We start from the raw sequence: 24,481 nt of genomic DNA on the forward strand, positions 1-24,481 counted from the left end.
CATAGGTTTCTGTTTCACTGTACCAGATGTGACATGTGTAGGTCTGAGTCAATGTTTTGACTTTTAATGTGCATACTCGTTTGCTAATTGCTCTTGCTCTTTATTATTTTTTTGTTTTTTCTAAGTATAAAGCTTTATATGTACATTCCCTAAGATTGGGAGATATAGAGGTCAGGGAAGAAGGTTGAGAGGGAAACAAATGAATGATGACTGTCAGCAAACACTCCCCCCTTCCTTGGGTAGATCATATCGTTTGAAATGAGCTTGTCACCCTTTGAAACCAATTGTTCCAGTTGGTAATAGGTGGAGATTTTTGCCAGTAGTTTTCTATTACCTTAGGCGCCTCGTCAAGTTGCAAGGGTGGTAAGGTACTCTCCCAAGATCGAACTTGAAGTAGTTCATCATGTGATTCTTGAACACTGGGAGGTGTGGATTCCTTTGTAGCTTTATGGAGGTCCACTATTGTAGATGGAGGCTGTGGAGAAGCTTTTACCTCTACGGATGCATTACATGAGGAGCTAGAAGATTCATGGGACTCCCCCCTTCCTGAGCTAGGTGGAACAAATCGTTCTTTCTTTGGTACCCAAACTAGCTCGGGAGCGGGTGTGTAGCATTCTGTGATTTTTTTCTTTCCACAATCATTGATTCGTTTTGGAGCTATGGGATTGGGCTCACATGGGTCAGGTGATAGGTAAGAACACAATCTACGTTTTGGCACCCAGATTTGATCATTTCCTTGATAGTAGCCTTGGGCTTCCAATAGTCGTTTAGGGATCCATCGCAACATTTTCTTACTTTTCTTGGAGCGAGTGGTACGTTTCTTACAAGGATTCTGTTTTTTAGCACTAGCTATGGTCACTAAAGAAGCTTTAGGGACCCACTTGTATGTTTTCTTCGTTACATTAGGACGAGTCTTGTCAGAAGCGATATGCATTGCTTGTAGCATATTTAAGGGTACATACATTTCATCCCCCTCAGGTGTTACCTAGGTAGTCCCCCTATTTCCCCAAGTGTCTATGGTTGCTGCTAGGTGGACCCAATCCACATTGTCCGACTCAGTCATCCCAGGTAGGATATCCATATAAGGAGAGTTCTCCCCAATATCCATGTCTTCGTTACATGTGTAAAAATACTGTAATGGAGCTGAGTGAATTGTTGTGTCTGATCGATTATCAATGATGAATTTATTTCCTAGAGGATGCGTTCGACCACTTAAAAGATCAACTCGAATGACAGAGTCTTGGAACTGTAAGTAGACGTGGTTTTTGGACCAGTCATGCACCATTTTTGCTTCCCTCATGAATGGACGCCCTAAGATCATCTCAAATGACATAGGATGCTTGGAAAAATCCATAACAATGAAAGTCTGCCTTACCATGTGTCCCTAGAACTTCATTCTGAGATCCTTTAGCATTCCAATAGGCGTAACAATAGATCCATTAGCCATTTTTACCACTACGCTTGTGGCTTCAAGGTGAGGTCGCCCCATAGACTCCCAACAACTCTTTGTCACCATGCTGACTCCCGCACCACCGTCAAGGACCCCCTTTACAGTTAATCCTTTAGTAGTGATTGGTAGAGTAGCATTAGATTCATCACCTTCAAAGTATTGCCCCAACTTGTTAACGGGTACTTCAATTACAGATTCATGTCCCGCTAGGTCAGATGGTGGTGCTAAATGTTCCTCATCATTCATTACCGAGTCAGGTTTGTTCATATGTGCAAACTGTGGTAATCTGGCCTGTAATTCTCCATTGAGGAAGGCTCGAAGAGCTGAGACTAGCTCGGGGTCTTTATATAGTTTGGACATGATGGTGGTTCTAACCTCTGAAGACATGAAATCCATCAATTTGGCAACATTTAATGGCATCTTGTGGGACGTAGGACCCTGACAAGAGAATGGTGAAGATGGAATCTCCACTTCCTGAAGGGGGTCGGGCATTCCCTCACCAAACATTCTCTCTAGTAGGAAAGGTGTGTTTCCACTTTCAGATGTCCTACCCTCACTCTCTTCCCGAATGATACTGGGTATAGCTAATGGCCTGTAGTTCTTGTGAGGTTAAACTTGTGTGGGAAACACTGTGTCCGACATCTAGATATGTTTGGGTTCAGGCTCTAATGTTCGTTGAGTTTCTTCCACCAAACCCCTCAGTTGTTGGACTTGTTCAATTTCCACTGTTGGGTTTGGATAGGTTCCAATCTTTCTCTTGCAATCCTCATTTTTCGTCTCTCGTGGCTTATCTTGGGGGTTCGCAATTGGGTGGTTTAACTTTGAATACTCTTTTGGTGTTTGTCGTAGTTCCCTCTCGTGATCCTCCTCACTGGCTTTTTCCTTTGTAGTAATAGTTTTGGTCTCCGTGGTCTCTATCGAATCTGAGTCATCCTCAGGGTCATTCATATACACGGGATCCTCTCCTGTCCCTATATTAGTTTTTGAACTAGGTTTTGAGCTAGAAGCATTAAGGGATTTCTTTCTTTGTGTTTTCTTCTTTCTCGCTCGACCAATGGATGCAGCATCTCTCTCTTCGAGGATGTAATTTTGCTTTTGGAGCATCGACCGTGTGAGTGCATTCATTGGTGCTATGTTTATAGTTGGTGGTGTCCCATCAACAATCTCTATTAAGTTCAATGGTGTGATTTTCGGCGCGTTTGGATTGTTAGGACACTGTGCGATCAAATGATCTATGCCACAACGATTACAAATGAGTATTGGCATTGCCAATGCACTCCCTTGACTTGTTTGCATTAGTGCAGCATTCTTTTGCATTCTAATGGGGCACTCAGCTACTCGATGTGGTCCACCACATTCATAGCATTGAATAGGTGGTCTCCTGGCAAAACTATTAATGTTTTGGCCTCTTGCTGCTAGTGCAGTAGCTTGATATATCGGTTTGATTTGTCCCCAATGGTCTTCCATATAGTACATGGGACACTCCTCAAGCATGTCGACTCCATAGGTGATACTAGAGTCTATGTCCTCTTCACAATCTACATAAGTACTAGATGACTCGCAACCTATTTGGTTCATAGGTGTAACTCTTGGATGAGGGGGTTGCGTTCCTAGCACTGGAGGTGGCAACGGTGTGGTTTGGACCACATTTTGGGTTCTAGGGACCATGTGCTGTAATGGCAACTGTTGCTCCATGGGTGGGGTAGGCATCAATGCAGGAACTTGAGGTGAGTCTTCTCAAGCTATAGGCGGTCTATTTTCCATGATGCGTTTAAGCATTAGGCAATCCTTCGCTTGATGGCCATACCTACCACACGCGTTACAAGTCTCGTTAAACTTTACTCTGAAAGTAGGGCATTCACTCGTAGTATGTGGGCCCAAGCAAATTGAGCACCATTGTTGCTCCCTTCTTGGATACATATGAGTGTTTTGTGGAGCACGATTACCCCTAAGGCTTTCTTGGATGGCCTTGGTGAGATCTGCCAAAGTCATCTCAGATATCGTTTGCTCTTTCATGATTGGCTTTATCTTCATTGGCTCATGCCCTGATGCTTGCGAGCTACTTGACTTCGGCTCGGCAGACACTCTTTCTCCTGCAATCATTAAATTATCCTCCAATTGGATTGCATTCATGGTGACTGCTTCCCAAGTAGTGATACCTCTAATGACTAGGCCATTATAGATACTTTCATGTCGTAGTCCCCTAATGAATCTATCGAGCAATTGGTTGTTGTTGAATCGCTCGTTTGGATTGCATCGAGAATTCAAATTCTTTAGGCGACTAATGAAGTCTCTCACGGATTCACCTTCTTCTCGTTGGGCTTTCTGGAGCTGAGAGGCTACACCCCAAAGTACTCCCTCTCGTATGTATTCTTTTAAGAACAGTCTCCTAAGAGTAGAGTAGATCGTTTTCTCTTCTACTCTTAAGGTTCTATACCAATCTCCAGCCTTTCCGCTTAGGGTCAAACTCAAAGCCTTACACTTATGTAGCTCATTGTGCTCTTCCAAGGAATCGCACACATGTTCAAAGACTTCCATATCCTTTCTAGCATCTCTGTCTCCATTGAATTTTTGTGTGAGCTTAGCTACTTGAACTGCCTTGCTCCTAGACTCTCTATCAGGTGCACTACGCATGTTTTCTGCAATAGAGCGACCGATAGTTTGAGCAAATGCTGCCAAATCTCCTATTTGAGCAGGTATAATGGGTGTATGTGCTCCTGGAACCACATGTGAGATGGGAGTTGGCCTTGGCCTTGGCATACGCGCGGCTCTTGGGTCCCATATTTCATATGGTGGTGTACCAGACGGTGGTCCAAAGTTTACAGGCGTGGCCCTAGGCATAGGGGGTGCCTGATATGGCATGTTATTATTAAATGGCATGGCTCCACTTGTATAAGAGCTTGGATAATTCCATTGTGGATTGTAAGCTCTTGGAATAATCGGAGGTGTAGGAGCTACATGAGGCTGAGGTACGACAGGTGCACATGATTGATACATACATGTAGGTATAGTTGGGGGCACTGTGCTACTAGGAATCCGCACAGTGTTAACAAATGAACTCCATGGTGTATTTCTTGTCATGCTCACCACTGGGATATGCATGGTAGCCGTAGTGTCATTAAGAGAAAGATGAGCTAGATCTGGGAAGGTAAAGCTGCCACTTATGGGCTCAGATTGTACTGAGGCTCCTGGCGAAACAACATATGGAGGATCAATGGGGCTCATTGAGGGAGTCTCCATTTGTGATAGGGTTGGTTGGTTGGCCTTTCCCGTATCCAAGAATCTCATTAGGCATGTTGATCCTTGTGTTCTGTCTTTCTAACTCGACAATCCTATGGAGGACATCACAGACTTTCTGTTGTTGCTCATCTATGCTAGTAGCACCCGATGTGGATTGTAGAACATCTAACCAACCCACATGATAGGTGTGTCCTGTGTACCGATCAGTTAAAGCTTCTGCTTGTAGGTCATACTCCCAATTTTCGTTTAGGAATATCCCATCTAGGCCTGGCGTGCTGGAGGTTTCCCTTGAAGTGGAAGCATTATTGCTCCCCATAGCTTGCCCCTCCGTGACTGCTACCTTGGGAGCACTCGGTTGCTCGGCTGGCATGATTGTTGTCATAGGAACCTTTGCTTTCAGGGCTCGACTTTGTTCTAGCCCTCGTAGGTTCTCAATTTTCCTCTTCCTTGTTGCTTGCATATAGCGTTCGATCTCTTGCACTTCGGCAAGACTCCTACCATCGGGTAGTAAAACCTCAGAGGGAGATAGTCCTAAAGGATCAGGAGGTGCAGTGGATGGAACATTCACATGCACACTCTCAAGAAGCATAGAGTCTATTTTAGGCATGAATGACGAATTTACTTCCCCACTCCCTTCATTTATTTCATTAACCGCATGTTCGGAGCGAGTAGCTCTACTAAGGGTCTCTTTTAAGCGGCTAAACACGCTGGACCCGGGCCGTGGGCCCATGGCATGCATGTCTTAACTTGAACTATCAGGGTTTGGTGTAGGATACCCCTCCATGACTTCGTAGTCAGAGGAAGAATCACTAGACGCGATATGAGGATCTTGGGTCGCGCTACCTTGAGTCCCGGCCGAAGGTCCAGAACCTAGGGTGGAAGAATAATGGGTGCCCGCGTAAATGGAGGCACTACCAGTATGCTCGTGCTCTAACACTCGTCCAGAGCGTAGGTTCATATGACTTGCACACTCTAAACGCGTTGGTGAGTGCCCGTGAAGGCCGCTCACTTAGTTTTTTTTTTAAAAAAAAGGTGTTTATAACCCAAGTTTTTCGTTATTTTTGGTTATTTTTTGTAACCGAGCCACAAAATATGGCGTGTAATAGCTCAAGACGAGCGCTTTGGCTAAAGAAACGTGCCGTGCTTTACAGCTCTCTATTCGGCTACGTGAAGCTCTCGAAATCCTAAAAATAGTCTTTATAGTCCTCGAAATTCTAAAAATAGTTTTTAAATATAAAAAGGTGTATAAACTATATTTTAAAACTGAGGACTGAGGTCTGGGTTTGGGCTTGAGCTTGGGGAATGATCCCCAACCCGTTTTTTTTTTTAAAAAGTCGCCACGGCCGCGCCGCGCCGCGCGCGCGCACACACACACACTTAACCTACACCTAACTTATCTACCTACAGCTAATAGAGATACTGCCACACACACTCTAACACTGTTTACACAGTACTACAGTAGCTAACAGATCTACAAAACTAACCTTACAGAACTAACATTGAACCTTACAGAACTAACATTCCATAGCTAATACTTTAATTCTAACAATACATTGCAAAAAAATTGTAACTCCTTCTTTACAGAAAACAAAAAAGATAGTACAGTGTAAGAAAAATCTTCTCCACACAACCACACACCTTCCTTCTTCACAAATCCTTCTCCACACAACCACACACCTTCCTTCTTCACAAATCCTTCAATTGAAATTGCATCACAAGAAAGCGTAAAGTGCTTAACCGAGCTTAGTGTAGGGCATTTCCCCGGCAACGGCGCCAAAAATGTGCGCTCCTTGCTGCACTGTTGGAGAAATACTCCTCCAAGGTCAACTCGTTTTGCTTTAAATCAAAGAACTCATTCATCTTCAAATATTGGTGACCAGGGGACATATATCTTCCTCTGACTATGTGTTTGATTTCATCCCAAGACTAAGAATCTTTTGCAACACCCTTGTCACGGCAGTATTGTTTCCACCATAACTTTGCTTCTCCAATCAACCGAAACATTCCCAACATGGATCGATTTGCTTGAGCCGTCTTAGCGGAAATAAAATAGTCTCCATGGATTCTATCCATGTCTGATCAGCATCCTTTTCAACATTAGCCCCTTCACCCTTGAAGGAAGGGGGCCGCGTCTGCTTCAGTAGCAACTTCTTCTCCTGTATTTCCATGTAGAGAGCCGCTTGGGCTTCCATTTGTCCTTGGTTCTCAAAAAAAATTCCAAATGGTATTTGTTTGTTTTTCACTAGTTTTACTAGGGTGAAATTACCTATTTTGAGTGTAATTTCTATTTATTTCTGCCTAAAAGTATTATTTTAGGCTAAAAAGTATCTTTAAAAATTCAAGAAAAAATCACATTAATTTTTTAATACAAAAAGTAATTTTTAAAATTATAAAATCAGTGATGTAAAAATTTTGACCAGATACATACTTAACTGTTAATTAATTAATATTTAACTACCGATTAGTAGATTTTGTAATATTATATGATTTATAGTATTTTATCACTAATTTATTGAATCTAATGACTTATGGACAATTATGTGTAATTTCTTTGACGATACTTGCTCATCTAAGCCCATGCATGCACATATAAGGTAGGTATGGTGCGTAATGAGCATGCATGAGAGATTTCTATGAAATTCACAGAAGCATGTCATTCCTAAAGGCTTCATGCACACAAAAATCATACATGCAAGAGTTGCATGCTACCTAGTATCAAGGAACACAATAGTTTCTAGAGATAGAAAATTTACGAATTCTGGAGAGAGAGAGAGAGAGAGAGAGAGAGAGAGAGAGAGTTTTCCTAAGTGTACAAGAGTATGAGTAGATACTGAATTTAACATTCTATTACCTTTGGTCTCCCGCTTCACAAGTTTCACGATGTCGATCGCAGTTCGTCACTTCGTTGCCTCGCGTGAACCTCCTCTAACTCCACGAGTGAGTGTGTGCGAGAGTGTGCGCACAAATGCGTGAGTGAATTTCAACAGAGTCTCCTCCTCTTGAAGAGCTCTTTGAGCATACAATGTCTGTTGTGAGGGGGCGGGGGGTCTTTATATAGGCTAGGGGAGGCTCCATGCAGATTGGAGTGAACTCCAGGTGGTGGGAGGCAGGTCTGCAAGAGGAGGGGGCTCTCTCAGTTAACTAAATTCGAATTTAGTTAACTGGGGCCTTTTATGCATGTCCTGACACTTCTTAGGTGAGTGCCTGGCCTTTTAACCCTTCAATTTTTCCATAGTAAAAAAAATTTGCCAGCTTAAATGTGAGCTAAAGTGCACATTCCGGCTTTGTTTTGGACGCCGTCAGGTGCATTGAAAAGCTCTTCTTGGGGACTACAATGGCCACACATTGACACACGCATCTATTGCCTATGATTGAATCCAAAAATTCATAAAAATGGACACTTTAAGTTCAATAAAATTGCATTGTTTTCAATTTATCAATGGGTACAATTGTTTCCGGGGTCAGGCACATTACACACACACACACACACACACACACACACACACACACACACACACACACACACACAGAGAGAGACAGAGAGAGAGAGAGAGAGAGAGAGAGAGAGAGAGAGAGAGAGAGAGAGAGAGAGAGAGAGAGAGAGAGAGAGGAGTTCACCTCCTTCTGCCCAAAGATATCCCCAGGCTCCGTGATCCAAATCCCTGCTCCTTTCTCCCTTTCTATTAATCTCCTCCCCTTTGTGCCTCTGTTTCACACTTGTTATCTCTCCCTTTTCTTTTCTGGACATGGAGTAGGTACTCTCCCAAAATAGCTTCCCACTACCAATGATGGTGCCATAGTTGCTAGGCGCGGGAAAGCATACGATGATATGGCACTTGAAAACATTGTCGATCTACGTCAAATGGGCCACAAATGGTGCTATATTCGTGCACTATGGCCTGTAGATTTGATCTCGTTACTAAGGCATCTTCAAAAAATCACCACACTATTCAACATGAGTCTATCAAGCCCCTATAGCTCTCCCTATTTTTGCTTGCTCGCCATATCTCTAATTTTCCCCTTAATTCATATTTACAAACCTCTTTTACATATAATGGCTAGTCATTAGATCTTTGGATGGCCTCAAAATCCTCATACAATTTGAACAAAGCATTACTAAGCACCTCCCGCAATCAATGTGCTCTAAGTGACAATAACCCAGGCTGTAAGCTCCTTGAACACTTTTGTGTTTTCTAAAGTACATCACATTAGGCATACTTAACAACCAAAGAATTGCCAAGCTTGGCTTCACAACAATTGAAAACAATTCAATGGTTTCATCCCTGCCCCTTTTAGACATATCCTGCGATTAATGTACACCAAGCTACTACATCCCGAATAGGAAGCTCGTCAAGCAACACTTTGCTTTGGCAAATGCACCGCATATGGCATACATATCTACTTAGGCATTGCTAAGTACCCCATTCGGCATACGTATCAACCAAGGCATTGCTAAGTACCCCATTCGGCATATGTATCAACCAAGGCATTGCTAAGTACCCCATTTGGCATATGCATCAACCAAGGCATTGCTAAGCTTGACATGTTTCTCCAATATCCTTGTCTTCCAATGGCTCAAGCAATGACCACTATTTCCTTGCAACTGTAAGGGCGTGCTTAGCACTAATTCCCTACATAAAAGCATCTTATCATCATCCCTGGCCATCACATCAACCACCAAATTGAACCCAAACCTGGAAAAGGGCACAAAAAGCTTGGGATTTATGATTTTTTACCCGTGCGTGCAATACGGTAGGACATCGTTCGTTGGAAGTGCTTGGACTGGCCCATGCTCTTTAGCCTCCCAAGTCCCCGTTCACTATAGCCATTGATGACTTGCACACCCTGGCTGCAAACTGTAGAATGAACCACCATCTGTCCTACTGCTGTGACATGCGAACGTAAAACATTGCTTGGGCAGCATTGGATGCCGCAATAGGCATAGGTAGAGAAGGCAGGGTGGCACCCCCGCGTGGGAACATGCCTAAGTGTAAATTCGCTTGAAGGCAATAAATGAAGGGTACGATTCTATTTACTCTTTACTAGTCTTTAGGATCGAGCATTTTCGGACATTGCTCTGTCATGAACGTCCTAAACAGATGCTCATTGCTAAGCTAGCTGCCTATGTCAACATGGCCCCCCCTCTTTGCATGTAATTTCGCCTGCGCCACCTTCTTTTCTAGCCGTGGTCAGTTCAAGGCCTGCTGCATGATGGCCGTGGTGAGCAGCTCTGCCTCCGTTTCAGTGTTGCTTCATCGCCGACATTGAAGGTCTCTCTCTCTCTCTCTCTCTCTCTCTCTCTCTCACACACACACACACACACACACACACAAGCTTCTCGTGTTCACCCTCTTGGAGTCGAAATGGAAGACCTTCAGCAGGACATGGAGAACATCAATTTGCCAGACACTAGAGACTCAGAAAAGATAGAGATGGGGCTGTTCGAAGGGGGCAGACACCTGATTGCGCATCAGATCAGCTCATTCGAGCGATTTCTTGGTGAGGACGTGCAAAAGCTGGTTGAAGAAGAATTTAAAGAGGTGGAGGTGCTGCCGAGCTATGGTGCTGCCCCTGGCACCCCGCATAAGAAAAGCACTGCAACATCCAGGGAGCCTGCTAAGCCACCGGGCTGGAGGCGCGCCAAGCTCTCTTTTCAACAGGTACAGGTGTTCAAGCCTGAATGGGCCTCCCAAGAAGGGCACGTCAAACCTTTGTTTCCCCATGAAGCTCGAATTCGGAAGCTCACATACAGTGCAGAAGTCAAAGCCGATGTACATGTCAAGGTACATTCTGCAGACATCTGGACCATGAAAATGTCGCTTTTAATGCTTATCAAATGCCTTTAAACTCATTTTAGCTTAATGCCCAGAGACATCATTTCCTAGACATGCTTTTCATGTAAGTTGTGGAGTGTTTTGGACAGCCACTTTATTGGTTTGATGGACCCTGGAATGATGGCCCTTTCCTAATACAGGTCTATAAACCTCGGGAGCTGGGACAAATACATAAAGGCAAAGGGAAGCAGAGCACCCCATTGAATGTAGGGAAAGGGAAGCAAAGCATGCCAATGGACATAGGGATAGGAGAAGAGAACCTTAAGCAAGAAGACATTGACCAGGATGAACTTGTGAAGAGTGTCTCCATTGGTCGTATTCCTGTCATGGTGCAATCTTCCTACTGCCAGTTGCATGGACTTTCAAAACAGACATCGCTTCAAAGAGGTCATTGCCATTTTGATGTTGGTGGATACTTCATCATCAAAGGATCTGAGAAGGTATGGCACCAAATGGAATGTCTGTATAACATGTGTGTGTTTTGTGGCCATTCCAATGACAAATTGCGTTGGCATTGATGCAAGCTCAGTAGACCTATGGTGTAGCTGAAGTAGTGCCCTCAGTTTCTAGCAAAGATGGGCCTGAACTAGACTGCTTGAAGAGTCAATCATTCATCTATGTCTTGGAGCAACTATGCATGATGAATTGCCACGGTGGTTTTTCAGGTCTTAATTACTCAAGAAGAGCAGGTTAGAAGCCCTCGCTGCATTCGCTTACGTGATGAGAAAGGTTTCCAGTCCAGATTCCTCTTGGCTAGCAAAGGGTTGAGTTCAAGAACATCAAATGTGATGGTCAACCTGAAGTATCATACTGTCGAAGAAAAGCGAAGCAGCTATGAGCAGAAGACGCCTTATTTGACCGTCCAACTTCCATTCATCAAAATGGAGATTAATGTGGTTGTCATGCTTCGTGCATTAGGCATCACAACAGACAAGCAATTGATAGATATTATTGGCCTGGATTTGGAGGATACACAGATGTTTGACATGGTCAGACCTACATTGGAAGCTGCTGAATCTGACATGCTTCCTTGGCTATGGGATGCATTCAAGGAGCAACTCAGTCAGAGCAGTGAAGTTATCAAAACGGCTGCCTTAAAACTACTAGAAGGTAAGCTGAGAAGTAAGACAGAGGAAACACCTTCTCAAATCTTACAAAGATGCCTGTTTCCCGATATAATGCAAGATGATCGCACAAAGGCCATGCATTTGGGGTACATGGTTGCACAGGTTTTGGCATGTTCTCTAGGCAGAAGAAGAGAAGATGACATCCATTGTCTTAGTAAGAAGAGGCTGGACTTGGCTGGGGATCTCCTGTTGATGGAATTGAAAAGCAAGCTGTTCAAGTTTCGGAGGGAGCTACAGAGAGGTTTACAAAAGGCTCTTGTGAAAGAAGGGAATATAGATTTGCAGAAGCATGCTGTGCCGTTTTCTCTGGAAAATGCATTCCTGACTGGGAATTGGGCTCAGGCTCCTGGAACTCTCACCCCAAGGCAAGGTGGTCTGGTTGTGCCTCTCGATAGAGAAAACCCCTTGGCCACGATCAGTCATCTTCGCCAAACAGAACTGTCAGCCAATCCAAAAGCAAGGCTACGGGATGCACGCTATCCGTAAGCAGACTTTGCGTTTTGTGCTTGGGCTGCTTGACGTTCGAGTCAACAGTAAGAAGAATGTAATGTTTCTCTGGTGTATTGTGGCTGTACCCAGTTGTACATGTGTAAGACACTGTTGTGAAGATTTACTAGCTTGAGATCCTGTATGCATCTAACCTAACCTTCCTAGCTTTTCTGTGAACATATCTGAAGAATGTTTTGCATTTCTAACGTTTGTAGTCCTTATGTGGATATATCTAGAGAATGTTTTGCATATGCTGACGAGCAAATTTGTCATGGTCTGAAGTATCATGTGATAAAAAGAACTTTCTAGAGCTGTCAGATATCTGTTCAAGTACGGGCAGGCTGGACTTTGATGAGGTGGAGCTTATAGTGAGGGTTGACTCGTGTGTGCAGGAACCTGTCATACATAGGGAGATTTTGCTTGGTTCAATCACCGGATGGTGAGAAATGTGGGCTGGTTAAAAGTTTGGCTTTCTCCAGTCGTGTCTCTTCAGGCTCACCAGAGAAGGATGTCTTTGAAGTTCTGAAACAGCTATCTGCAGTATGCCTGGAAGATGCATCTCTTGACAACCTACGGAATATGTCCAAAGTCCTCTTGAATGGCCGGTGGGTAGCTGTACATGAGAATGCAAGAGGCCTTGCCAGATCTATGAGGCTCATGCGGCGGACCATGAATCTACACCATCAGGTAACAGTCATAATCAGGCTTTTTCTGGTGCATCTTCATCTGATGGCACATTTTTTTGATTTATGGAAGCATCCCACGTTGAATATGAGCATGTCCATCTATGTTCTTTTTGAAGTATGAGTCTACACACACTTGCACACACTTGCACACACAGAGAAACCCACCCTTGCCTTTTATCAGGAGATATGATTATGTTGAATACTGAATTGTTCGACCCTTTCATGAGACATGAAGAGCTGTGCATGTAAATAAATATCTCAAATGCTTAGTGGGGTTGTCTCTATTGATTTGTGATAAAAGACAATTTTCATACATATATTGTAACAGGCTTGGACACTCCAAGCAAGAAATCTACATCAATGCATGTGAGAAAACTGCAACAACTGAACTTGAAAAGAGAGAGAGAAGAGAAAGTCAACACGGAATGGTTGCCCCAAATCGCAAATGCAATTATGCCAAAGTTTGGCGTCCCTTTTGGTACTACTTTCTTTATTGCTTCACAAAGGTACAATAGCTGGGAGGGCTCTTTCTCTGCTTCCACATCTGGAATACCAGAGTGAATCCCCTCAAGGCTGTATTTAAAGACCCTTGGCCCCAAAAGCATACCATAGAAAAAGCTTTGTTTTTAGGGAGTAGCTACTTTTGGATAAGAGCTTTTGGGGCTTTGCTTTTGGGCATCCCTTGTATTGCTTATAAGGACCATGGGGTCAACCTATAGAGAGCATATGGACATAGAGTCTCAAAGAGAACTAGACCCTTGAGGAGTTGTACCTTTGCGAAGCAATATTAAAGAAATATCGGAAGGAGCGCTAGTCTTTGGGGCCAATGCATCTAGGGACGGAACTCTATTGTTGCTATTGATTTCTTGCTTGGAGTGAGCTTGTAATAGTGGTATCAGAGCTCAAAATGATTCTTCTTCTATGACGGTTTCGATCCTTTTTGTAGCACTCATGGGTTATCGTGTTGGTCGTTGGGGAGATGAAGAAAAGTTGAGTCTCAGCGTGGGAACAGAAGAAACCAACAAAGATTTTGGCAAATTTTCAGCAGGGAATCTCGACAAAGCGGAGTACAAACGTCGACTGCAGGTTGATACGCGTATGAAAAGATTGATTAAGTCCAAGGAACCGAAATATGTGAATTACTTGAAGAATTACCTGCTTGACGAGATTCACTCTAGATGGCGAGAGGACGTCGATTCTCCTCTCAAGATGATAGAAAGCAAAGCCGAGTGCAAAAAAGCAGAGGCTATACTCGCAGAAAGAGTTTGACAAAGCTCTAGTAGGTGAAAAGCTTAAAGCACTCACAGAAGAAAATGAAATTAGTGGATTTTCCTGGTTATTTGGGCCGAAAATTGACTTTCGAGGTGGTAGGCAGATCCAAGAAATGTGTTTGTTTCGAGGATGATCCTGATTTTTCTTCGTCTTCATAGAGTTCCGCCAGTTTGTCTTCCCCTAATTCCAAAGAGGATGAGAAAAAGCGGATAAAAATCTATAAAAGTTTCTTCTTCTTGTGCTTGTCCTTCTTCTTTTTGTCACTGGAAGAATCCTTCTTTGAAGAAGCGAACACCGGCTTGTTCGAGGGATGGTCAAGAGCTGGAATGCCTACCAAAGCCTTTCTTGGCTTGCGCCATAAGCCATAAGCTTCTGAATGGTATGAGATGTAATAGACTTGGACACTCCAAGCCAATGATCTAGTACAACGCATGCAAGAAAAACTGAAAGAACTGAAGAAAACTAAGAGATTACACAACACGGCGAAGTTTCGCACCTAGAGATACTGGCCCCAAAGACTGGTGTTTCTTCTCCATATTTTTGTCACGTGCACATCTAACCCTATGTGTACGTGGACAAGCTACTTCATGATATGGGTTCGGTTCGGTTCAGTTCAGTTCAGTTAGATTAGGAAGTGATCTGGCACTTTTGTGAGTGTGTTCTCAGATCGTGCATGCCCAGACACTTAGAGTAGATGCATATCCTTTGGTTGCACACAACATGATCATCAGATTTCCATCAGAACCCATCAGGAGCATTTTTATAGTGCATGGACCTATTTTTCCTATTTTTGACATTTTTCACTTATTATTTTTAAGCGACTTATTGGGAACTGGGTAGGGCAATTTGGCCAATGATATATAGAAGGAAACCTAGCGCTAGCACTTATGGGCAGAAGAGGCAGCAGGAACTTCGGTTCAACAGGTACCTTCTTAGCAGGATCCTCCCCATCAGCAGACCTAGCGTTTTTGCATCAGCAGAGAGCTAGCGTTTTTGCATTGAAGACTAGCTCTGGGGTTTTTGCATTGCAGTTCAGCCCCGACATTGGCAGACCCAGTAGGACCTAGTGTTTTTGCAGCAAGATAGCAGATCAGCCCTAGCGTTAGCAGATTCCACAGCGACAGCAGATCAGCCCTAGCGTTAGCAGATTTCCTCAGCAAGGACAGTTTTCAACCTTAGCGTTTTTGGTTTGCAGATCAGCCTCAGCGTTTTGCAATTCCATCGCGACAGAATCAGCAGTAGAACCAACGTTTTCAGTTTTCAGCATTGACACACCTCAGAAGAAGTCTCGAGCCTCGCAGATCTCACCTTCCCGCAACAGATCCTTGCCACACGGTCAGATCCATCGAAGTTTGCATTTTCAGCTTGGAAAACGCAGATTTCAGCATCTGTGTTTTCAGCGCATCGTCGCCATCGACATCGTCACCGACATAGAGTCTGAATTCAGCAGATAGAAGATTTGCAAATTTTAGCCATTAGCGTTTTTAGATTTCAGTCCGTCTTGTCGTCGTCGACATCGTCGGCAAGTCCAAAGCATTGTAGACATTTGTGCAATCAATAGTAGACCACTCTCGCCATAGAGAGTGGGGCCTTCGGAGGAGGGTTTGACAACATTCTGGTGTCGTATTCTTCTCTCTCTCTCTCTCTCTCTCTCTCTCCGACTCATGCACCTTCATTCACAGTGTTCACTTTGTTTGTGTCCATTGCACTCTCTCGCTAAAGAAACGGAAGGCTCTCCCTACCGTAAGTAAAAGGAACCCTTGAGCACAGTTCGAAGCACTCATCTTGAGCAAAGTTCAACATTCACTTCCGCTGCACCTTACAATTTCTTTATTATTATGCTTCTAAGGTTACAATGTCCGAGGGTCCTTGCTCTCTTTGTAGTGCTTCCAAGCTAATCTGCAAAAGAGAGGCCTTGGCAATTCTTTTATAGGCCCTTGGCCAAAAGTAGTACATGAAAAGCAATAGTCTAAAAGCATTCGGAGGCCAAAAGCTAGTGCCCTTTTTGGGCTGTCCGTACACGGTGCCACGTTAGCATGTCAGCACGATTTGTGCTGGAAATTGTAGAAGTCCGTACAGCCTACCACGTCAGTGGTTGTTCGCCAATTTTGGTCCTCTTGCTTTATTTTGCAAGTTTTAGGCCCTTCTGTTGAGATACCATAACACTTTATTATGCCACATCATCACTTTGTAACATACCCCACTCTTGAAAGAATTATAATCGCCCTCGATTATGCGTGTAAAATAGAAAGAGGACAAAAACTAGTTCAATAGACACTCCCTCTAAGTATCGACATACTAGACCACATATATATATATATATATATATTCAACACTTGCACAAAGACGACATCCACTAAACATTCACATCACTATCCCCGTCGAGATCTTAGGTGAGAATCATGATCATTGTAACTTACTTAGCAGTCACATTTAGACTGCGTTGATCTCTGATGGATGTCTTGATTGACTAAATATTGTTACTATGATATCCACATCACCCCTCAAGTGAAATCAAACATAAATGCTATAGTCATTTTGTCTTGCAAACATGCACTTAAAACAATACACACATGAGGGAGCACTTGTAACAGATTCATTTTAGGAATATTGTTAGCTCGTTAGTATTCTTGAAATCTTAAAAAGAAATCAGTGATTTTATTCTGTCGAGGTAACCCATGACAAAAGAGCAGAATAATTCCTGTAACAAACTTGGACATCCCAAGTCTAAATTCTACCGCGACACAATAGAGATTCACTTTAAAACAATTCACAAAAGAGGACATGGCCCGGCGTAGTTTCGTGCCAAGAGTTATTGGCCCCAAAGATTGTCACCCCTTTCGGTATTTCTTTTTATATTAATCTGTGTGCAAAGTACAAGGGACTCTGCGAGAACTCACACTCAGACTCTGCGTCCAAATGCTCTGAGTAATGAGGCCTCAACAAACTTATTTTTTGCTGCAAGGGATGTCCAAAAGCAGAGCCCCAAAATCTCAAACTCAAAAGCTTATTAAACTCAAAAGCTTTGCTCAAAATCTGCCAGCCAAAAGCAGCCAACGCAAATTACGGGCATCCGTACACTACCACGTCAGCATGTCAGCGAAAACTGCAGAGGTCCGTACTACCTGCCATGTCAACCTGTCAACGCGTTTTTCGACGAGATTTACGGCGCATTTTTTGGCTGCTGCTCCCACGTCAGCAAGGGTTGTGTGTGTGTATCCGGGGGCACTACCACGTCACCAGTTTGTGACATACCCCCTCTTGAAAGAATTGTAATCGCCCTTGATTACGTCTGCAAAACAGACGGAGGCCATAAACTGTCTTAGTACTCACTGACTGTTAGTATTGACGCACTAGACACAACACATCTAGCACTTGTACAAAACGACAGTCACATCACTTGACATCACATGATCACATAACAAATCACATACAAATTCACTCCAAATCTTAGACCATGATTAATCGGCAACGTATTTAATAATTGCATCTAGATCCATTCCAGACCTCACGGATGCCCAATTAACTCATCCTTATTGCAATCATGTCTATAGAGATTTATGAGACCAAAATGTTGCAGTCATTTTGTCTTTCAGTTCCTGCACTCAAAAAAATCAAGTACAAATCAATCATTTTTATTTTCGGGAATTCGAGTTCATAAAGTCATACATTAGAATACTGTCAGCCCATGAATATCCTTGAAACCCAAAGGGAATCAAAATCGGGGTAATCCGTTGACAAAGGAGCGGAGTGACTCTCCTCTTGTGCAAACCCGCTGCACTAGATTCACCCATGCTAAAATCGGGGTTCTATCGGAGAAGACTATGCTAAACCGAATGTTTCAAGATAAAGTTCCAAAAGTTGAGGAGTATCTGCTAGGTCCTCCTCCTCCATCCACTTTGCATCCAATGCAGGATAGTTCTTGAACTTAACCAAGAACCGCCTAATCACTTTACCTTTTATCTTTCTGTCCTTCTGTACCAATATTTGTTTTGGAATGAGTATCTCCTCACTTTCGTCCACTTCGGGTTGCTCATTTGGCTCCCCATCATCGGGCACATGGCCTTTAAAAGGCTTCAATAGACTCACATGAAAAGCATTGCGAATCTTCCAAGTATCGGGCAACTTAAGTCTAAAGGAGACATCATTTATCTTTTCTTTTATCTGGAAAGGGCCATAGTACCTCATGCTAAGCTTGGGAAAAAGCCGCTCCTTTCCCTTTTTCTTTCTTAGTCGTGCCTTCTCAAAACGTAAGAGCACCCAATCGTCTTCCTTTAATTTCAAGTCGCGACGGTGTCGATTTGTTGCCTTCTTGTGTCGTTCGTGAGATTTCACTAAAGCCTCCTAGACCTTGACAAAAGCAAGAAAGTAAAAGAATTCAAAGAAGGTGGATAGTCGATTAAATTTGAATCCTTTTTTGGGTTCCGAGATGCTATGAGGACTTTGGCCTTCATATAGCAGTTTGACATAGCCTTCTTTGGAGGGCACTACTCAGAGCACTCCAAGATTAGGAGGGCTACATCTTTCTTCAAAGGAAATGCTCGAACATGGTGGTCCACTCTTCTTCTGAGGAAGGAAGCTCTTGTCAAGTGGTTGAAATCCAAAAGGCTCTTTATTTCTTCTTGGCTGACTTGGGAGTACGAACGAGATATACGAACCCTTGGAATCATCTTCGGATGACCAAGGGAGATTCTTTGGACGCTTATTGCGAGAGATTTGGAACTCTTGTCTACCAATTTAAGAAGGTCTCTTTTAAGGAATAGATTGAGCGGTTTTGTTGCGGACTCCCTACAGAGATCCGAGATTACTGCCTGGAACAAAAGTCAAATTCTATTTAAGAATTGATGGGTCATGCGAAACGGGGTTTCGTGATACATTCGGGAAATTTGACTTACCCCACTGATGAGATCTTGACTCAGAGAATCCAACAGACCTCTAACAATGCAAGTAGAAAGAGAAAGTTCCCAGGAAAAGAAAGATAAGGATACACGACCTCGTCTCACTCTTCGAGACAGGGCCAATTACATTAAAGAAGGGAAGTGTTTTGGTTGCGAGGAACATGGGCACGTCTCCGCAAAGTGCCCCAAAAAGGCACAGCAAGAACAAAGTGAAGACAGGCCAGAGAGTTCGAGAGCAATAGAGGAACGTGGCAAAAAAGGCAAGATGAAAGCAGGACTAGTACCAGATTGCATGGGTACTGACCCAAGCCTGATTGATGGAAGTACAGGACTTTACCGAGCTTGCGGCAAAGTGAAAGATCAAGAAGCCTTGATTTTCTTTGATGGAGGAGCCAAGGCCAACTTCATTTTACCCGAATTGGCGGTGCGGCTTGAGATTACACACGATAGGATGGGACCACCAGCAGAGGCAGTTCTAGCGGCACCCGGACGGGACATAGCCATTACACTTGTCATCACAAGCTTTGGTTGCATTGTCAGGGGTATTTGGGGCAGATTAATATAAAAAGAAATACCGAAAGGGGCGCCAGTCTTTGGGGCCAATAACTCTTGGCACGGAACTACGCTGGGCCGTGTCGTCTTTTGAACTGTTTTAAAGTGAATCTCTTCTGTGTCGCGGTCGAATCTAGACTTGGGGTGTCCAAGTTTGTTACAACTCCCCTCTTGTGCAATTTGCACTGCACTAGATTCAACGTGCTGATTCATCGGTAATTCTTGGAATAGTATTTGCTAAACCAAAAGCTTCAAGGTAAAGCTCTAAAATCTGAGGAGTATCTGTTAGGGCCTCCTCCTGCATCCACTTGGCATCCAAAGCCGGGTAGTTCCTGAACTTGACTAAATACAGGCGTGTCAACTTACCTTTCACTTTCCTTTCCTTGTGAGCAAGGATCTGTTTTGGAATGAGAATCTCCTTTGTCTCTTCCACTTCGGGCTGCTCCTTTGGCTCCCTGTTTAGTGGCACTTCACCTTTGATAGGTCTCAATAGACTCGCATGAAATGCATTGTGAATCGTCCATGTATTTGGTAACTTCAGTCTGAAGGATACATAATTGATCTTCTCTTGAATCTGGAAAGGGCCAAAGTATCGCATACTCAACTTTGGAAAAAGCTGCTCCTTACCCCTCATTTTTGTAGGCGATGGTCCTTAAATAAGATCTAATAGTTAGAAGTCGACACAACTTTGATATACTCCTCATGAGTAGTTTTGTCATTAGTTCAATTGTTGGTACCACAATTATTTATATACTACCTACTACCTATTGGTAGCTCGTTATTTATATTTGTTAGTTTCCTAGATTCCTAGTCTAGGAATCGTTGCCAAGGTGAAGGGCCTTCAACCTCCAAAAGAAGGATTCGATCCTGGGCGCAATAGAAGAATGCCTCAACTTGGCTACCCTACACCACATAGGCTAACAAGAAGATCTGTTGTAGCTGGACAAATTTGTTTAAAAGAAATGTGATTTGGCCCGCGCTCCCTGCTCATGGCCTCTTGCTTGCATGACGTATCTCGACTCCCGGCGACTCTGCAACGTGACACCCTCCCCGCGTGCTTGCACAACATCCATCCCAGCCTTGTCTCTGTCCCCACCTCTTCCGCCTTTTGCTTGCACGGCCTGGGCCTAGCGTCGATGAAGATTCCCACTAATAAAATATTAAAAAAGATTGGGTACCCCCTACTTGGTCACTTCATTGTCATTTGCACAGAGGATGTGTGTGTCAATGAAGGAGAGCTCAGTTTTTTCTCCCTCTTGTCCAAACTACTGTTTTCCTGTTAGACAAACTTACCGCTTTTGTTTGCATTTGTTTTCAAGCACTATCTAAAGTTTATGCAGAGGTACAATAGATCAAGTTGCAATAAGCTTAATCGTAGAGTATATTCTTAGCTATGCAGAGCAGCTCCTTACATTGTGAAATGTTGGCAGGTAGAGATTGCAGAAGATGCTTCACAAAAGGAGGTACGAATTTGTTGTGACTCAGGTCGCATATTGAGGCCATTGCTGATCCTCGCTGAGAAGTCACCTCCACAATTCAGATTGGAACTCAAACGCAAGCTAGGTTCTAGCGTGAATTGGAATGCTGAGAAACTTCTAGAGGCAGGTATTATCGAGTATGTGGGACCAGAGGAAGAGGCAGGCTGCATGGTGGCAGTAGACTTGGAAGATGTCAAGAACAATGGCAGTCTGAAGAACTTTACGCACTGTGAAATCCATCCAGCATTGATGTTTGGTGTTAGTGCATCTTTGATACCGTTTGCGAATCATAATCACACTTTGAGAGTGTTGCATCAGGCCCAGAAGCATTGTAGACAAGCAATTGGCTTTTATTCCACCTGTTTGCAGGCAAGAGTTGACACAAGTGGTCAGAACTTGCTTTACCCACAAAAGCCCTTGGTAGGCACGAGGTTTTCGCGGCTACTGGAGAGGAGTGAGCTTGCAAATGGCCAGAATGCCATAGTTGCAGTATGCCCTTATATGGGCTTCAACCAGGAGGATTCACTCGTCATGAATCAGTCATCAATTGATCGAGGGATTTTCAATTCGATGCATTACAGGTGTTTCTCTACTCTTTATAAGCAGAATGAAGAAGTCATGACAAAACCTGCCGAGTCAGATGCTCGCAGGAGTAACAGGCCATATGCTGCTTATAGCAAGTTGGATTCTGATGGGCTTCCACAAGTAGGTACAAATTGCTTTCCACGGGATGTGGTTTTTGGTAAGGTATCAGCTCTTCAAACAAATGGACTATATGAAGACCGAAGTATTGATTTGAAAGCCTGTGAGAAGGGCAGAGTTGACCGTGTGATTGTAGCATCGGATGATGCAGACAACACAGTGGCAAGGGTCTTTCTCAGAGAGAAACGGGCTCCTGTAGTGGGGGACAAGTTTTCGTCAATGCATGGCCAGAAAGGCGTGGTGGGCTTGATTGTACGTGATTATGACCTTCCCTTCACAAGGCAAGGGATAACTCCAGATCTAATCATTAACCCGCATGCATTTCCCTCACGACAGACAATTGGGCAGCTACTGGAGTCCCATTTTGGGAAAGTTTCTGGCATCAAAGGAAGATTCTTCGATGGAACTGCCTATACGCATATGCCCATGGAGAATATCACACATGAATTGCATCGGTAAACAGTTCCCCCCCTTTTCTTGAGCAACTTGTTCCCCGTAGGGAATGTCAAAAACTACTTGTGTTTTTTCCTTGGCTTTCAGGTTGGGTTTTAATCAATGGGGCTATGAAGCAATGGTAAATGGCCAAACAGGTGAAATGATGGATGCCAGAATCTTCATCGGGCCGGCCTTCTATCAAAGGCTTACAAAGATGGCGGAAGATCAACTTAAATACAGAAGGCAAGGCCCTACGCATCCGTTGACACGGCAACCTGTAGATGACCGAAAGAGGCATGGCGGGATCAGGATCGGGGAGATGGAGCGCGATTGTCTGCTTGGGCATGGAGTGGCCTCAAACATTCAAGAGAGGCTTTTCTTGCTTTCAGATCCATATCAGGTGTATGTCTGCCAGGGGTGCAATAGGATGGCGACCAAGGATGGGAATAAGCACGTCCGTATTTGCAGGTTTTGTAAGACCAGCAAACACATAGTTTGCCTTGATGTCCCATATGCTTGCAAGCTCTTGTATCAGGAGCTATTAAGCATGGGTATCTGTATGAGGCTTAAAACAGAGCTGGATTGATTATTTAACTAACTTTGAGGAGCATGATGAGGAAAAGGCTTCTTTGGGATATGCCACAATGTTTTGAACGCATTACATCAGGTATCTAAATTTTTGGCACATGTTTATGGAGTGCTAAAAGCCCTGTTTGAGGGGGATGTAACCAAATGTATAGATATTTTTTTGGAAGCTTAAATACAGAAAAGGCCAAACACGTGTAAATTATGCAGTGTCATACAAGTCTTTCGGTTTTACTAGTTGGTGGGCACACTGCTTGTTGCTCTTTAGCGTCTACATATTTTGCTGTAGCATTCATATATCAATATGCAGTCTTGTACTCTAAAATGTGTGATATTTTTGGATGAAGGTGGTAATGTGTAATGGGTAATATTTTTTGAGTGCTGGCTACACAAAGAAAAGTAAATAAACTGTTTGAAGCTGGCATGTTTGCTGATAATGCTTGTCGGGCAATCACGAGGTTTTGGGTATGACATGGGAGTCCTAGATTGACATGGAAATGAAATAGTGCTCATTGCTGACTAGTGCATCTTGACTTCACCAAGAAATTATGTTGTTAGTTTCAGATTGTTTTGGATGCAACTCTGGTTCTTGTATGTCAAGGAGAGCTAAAGTGAAAATCCGGCAAATCAGACGATTTCCAACTTGGAAAGTGGCAAGAAACTATATTTTATGGTATATTTTTAGGACCAAATGTTACACGGAGTCTCACACCACAAGCTCTACCGATGTTCAGGAATTTTGCCAAAGAGACATTTGTATGTCGCCCATAATATGGAGGTTTGTCATCTTACTTGCAGAATTCAGTACATGTTTCTTTTCCGTCGTCAGCAATTTTGATCGACTGCTACAACGTATGCACCTAAAAAGAAGCAATGACACAATGAATGAAGGTTACAGCTAAAAGCCCCTTACCCCATTCTCTTTGCAGGGAGGTGATATATCACCCATGAATGGTGAAGACGAAGCTCAACTGTATAGAAGGAAAGACGAATCTCAACCGTATAGAAGGATGAATATGGCAAACTGCCAGACAAACAAGATGATAGAAGAAAATCTCAACATGATCCTATGATAAGTTGTATATTACATATCCACTAAATTGGTGGGACAGCCTCCCTTGGGCACCACATGAAAACTTTGAACATTGTACAAAAGAGAAGATGTTCTTGCACTAAGACCAATTTTTCTTCACACCAAGACTAATAAAAAGTAGGTGAAAGCTAGTAAACAAGGTAGGAGTGCCTCTCACAAGGGGTTATTTCTCTTGGACTGCGACGAGCGGCCTTAAATGCATAAGGGCCAATTACACATTGGGTGACCATGCACTTGAGTGTTGGCCTCATTATTTCTCTCATAGGGGCAAATGCTGAGAGAGCTTGAAAATACAATGGCCAAGTTGGCTTCTAATACTCAATGAAATTCTGTCCTTTGAGAAATGGTAGAGGCAACTCATCTTCCCTGCTTTTGGCTTAAGTCCAAAAATTTCCCTTCAAAGGAGAAGGAAAGGAAAATAAAGATTCTATCAACGGAAGAGAATACCTAAAAACTATGTTTTTTAATCAAAAATTGCAGATGGGATATATCATCATAGAAAATCGAGGTAAAACTAAATTAAGAGCGTCTTTTAGTATTTTTGTGGTCTTGGCATCCAATTATTATTAAGATTAATCTCATACGCTAAGTAAAAGACATACACATACACTAGGATTTATATAAGGGGATATTTATGAAT

General features: G+C 43.3%; 1 protein-coding gene across 2 annotated transcripts; it reads left to right on the forward strand.

Moving 5' to 3' along the window:
- The first annotated feature begins 9,732 nt into the window (after window positions 1-9,732).
- On the forward strand, window positions 9,733-23,010 carry LOC147443080 (DNA-directed RNA polymerases IV and V subunit 2-like). Of its 2 annotated transcripts, XM_086529014.1 has the most exons (7): window positions 9,733-9,960; window positions 10,061-10,473; window positions 10,665-10,964; window positions 11,190-12,133; window positions 12,533-12,827; window positions 20,979-22,183; window positions 22,269-23,010. In XM_086529014.1, exons 2-7 carry the CDS (start codon window positions 10,075-10,077, stop codon window positions 22,747-22,749), a joined length of 3,624 nt encoding a protein of 1,207 aa, XP_086385140.1. In that variant the 5' UTR covers window positions 9,733-9,960; window positions 10,061-10,074; the 3' UTR covers window positions 22,750-23,010. The 2 variants fall into 2 exon arrangements, with proteins under 2 accessions (XP_086385140.1, XP_086385139.1); XM_086529013.1 differs by having other exon boundaries at window positions 9,733-10,473.
- Window positions 23,011-24,481: the final 1,471 nt, after the last annotated feature.

This window comes from Adiantum capillus-veneris, chromosome 14, assembly GCF_014529385.1.
Source record: "Adiantum capillus-veneris isolate H3 chromosome 14, ASM1452938v2, whole genome shotgun sequence".
NCBI classification, from domain to species: domain Eukaryota; kingdom Viridiplantae; phylum Streptophyta; class Polypodiopsida; order Polypodiales; family Pteridaceae; genus Adiantum; species Adiantum capillus-veneris.

Coding starts and splice junctions, on each gene's coding strand:
- LOC147443080 (XM_086529013.1), top strand. CDS start 10,054: ATGGAAGACCTTCAGCAGGACATGGAGAACATCAATTTGCCAGACACT. Junction 10,474..10,664: donor AAGCCGATGTACATGTCAAG/GTACATTCTGCA, acceptor TTCCTAATACAG/GTCTATAAACCTCGGGAGCT. Junction 10,965..11,189: donor TCATCAAAGGATCTGAGAAG/GTATGGCACCAA, acceptor GTGGTTTTTCAG/GTCTTAATTACTCAAGAAGA.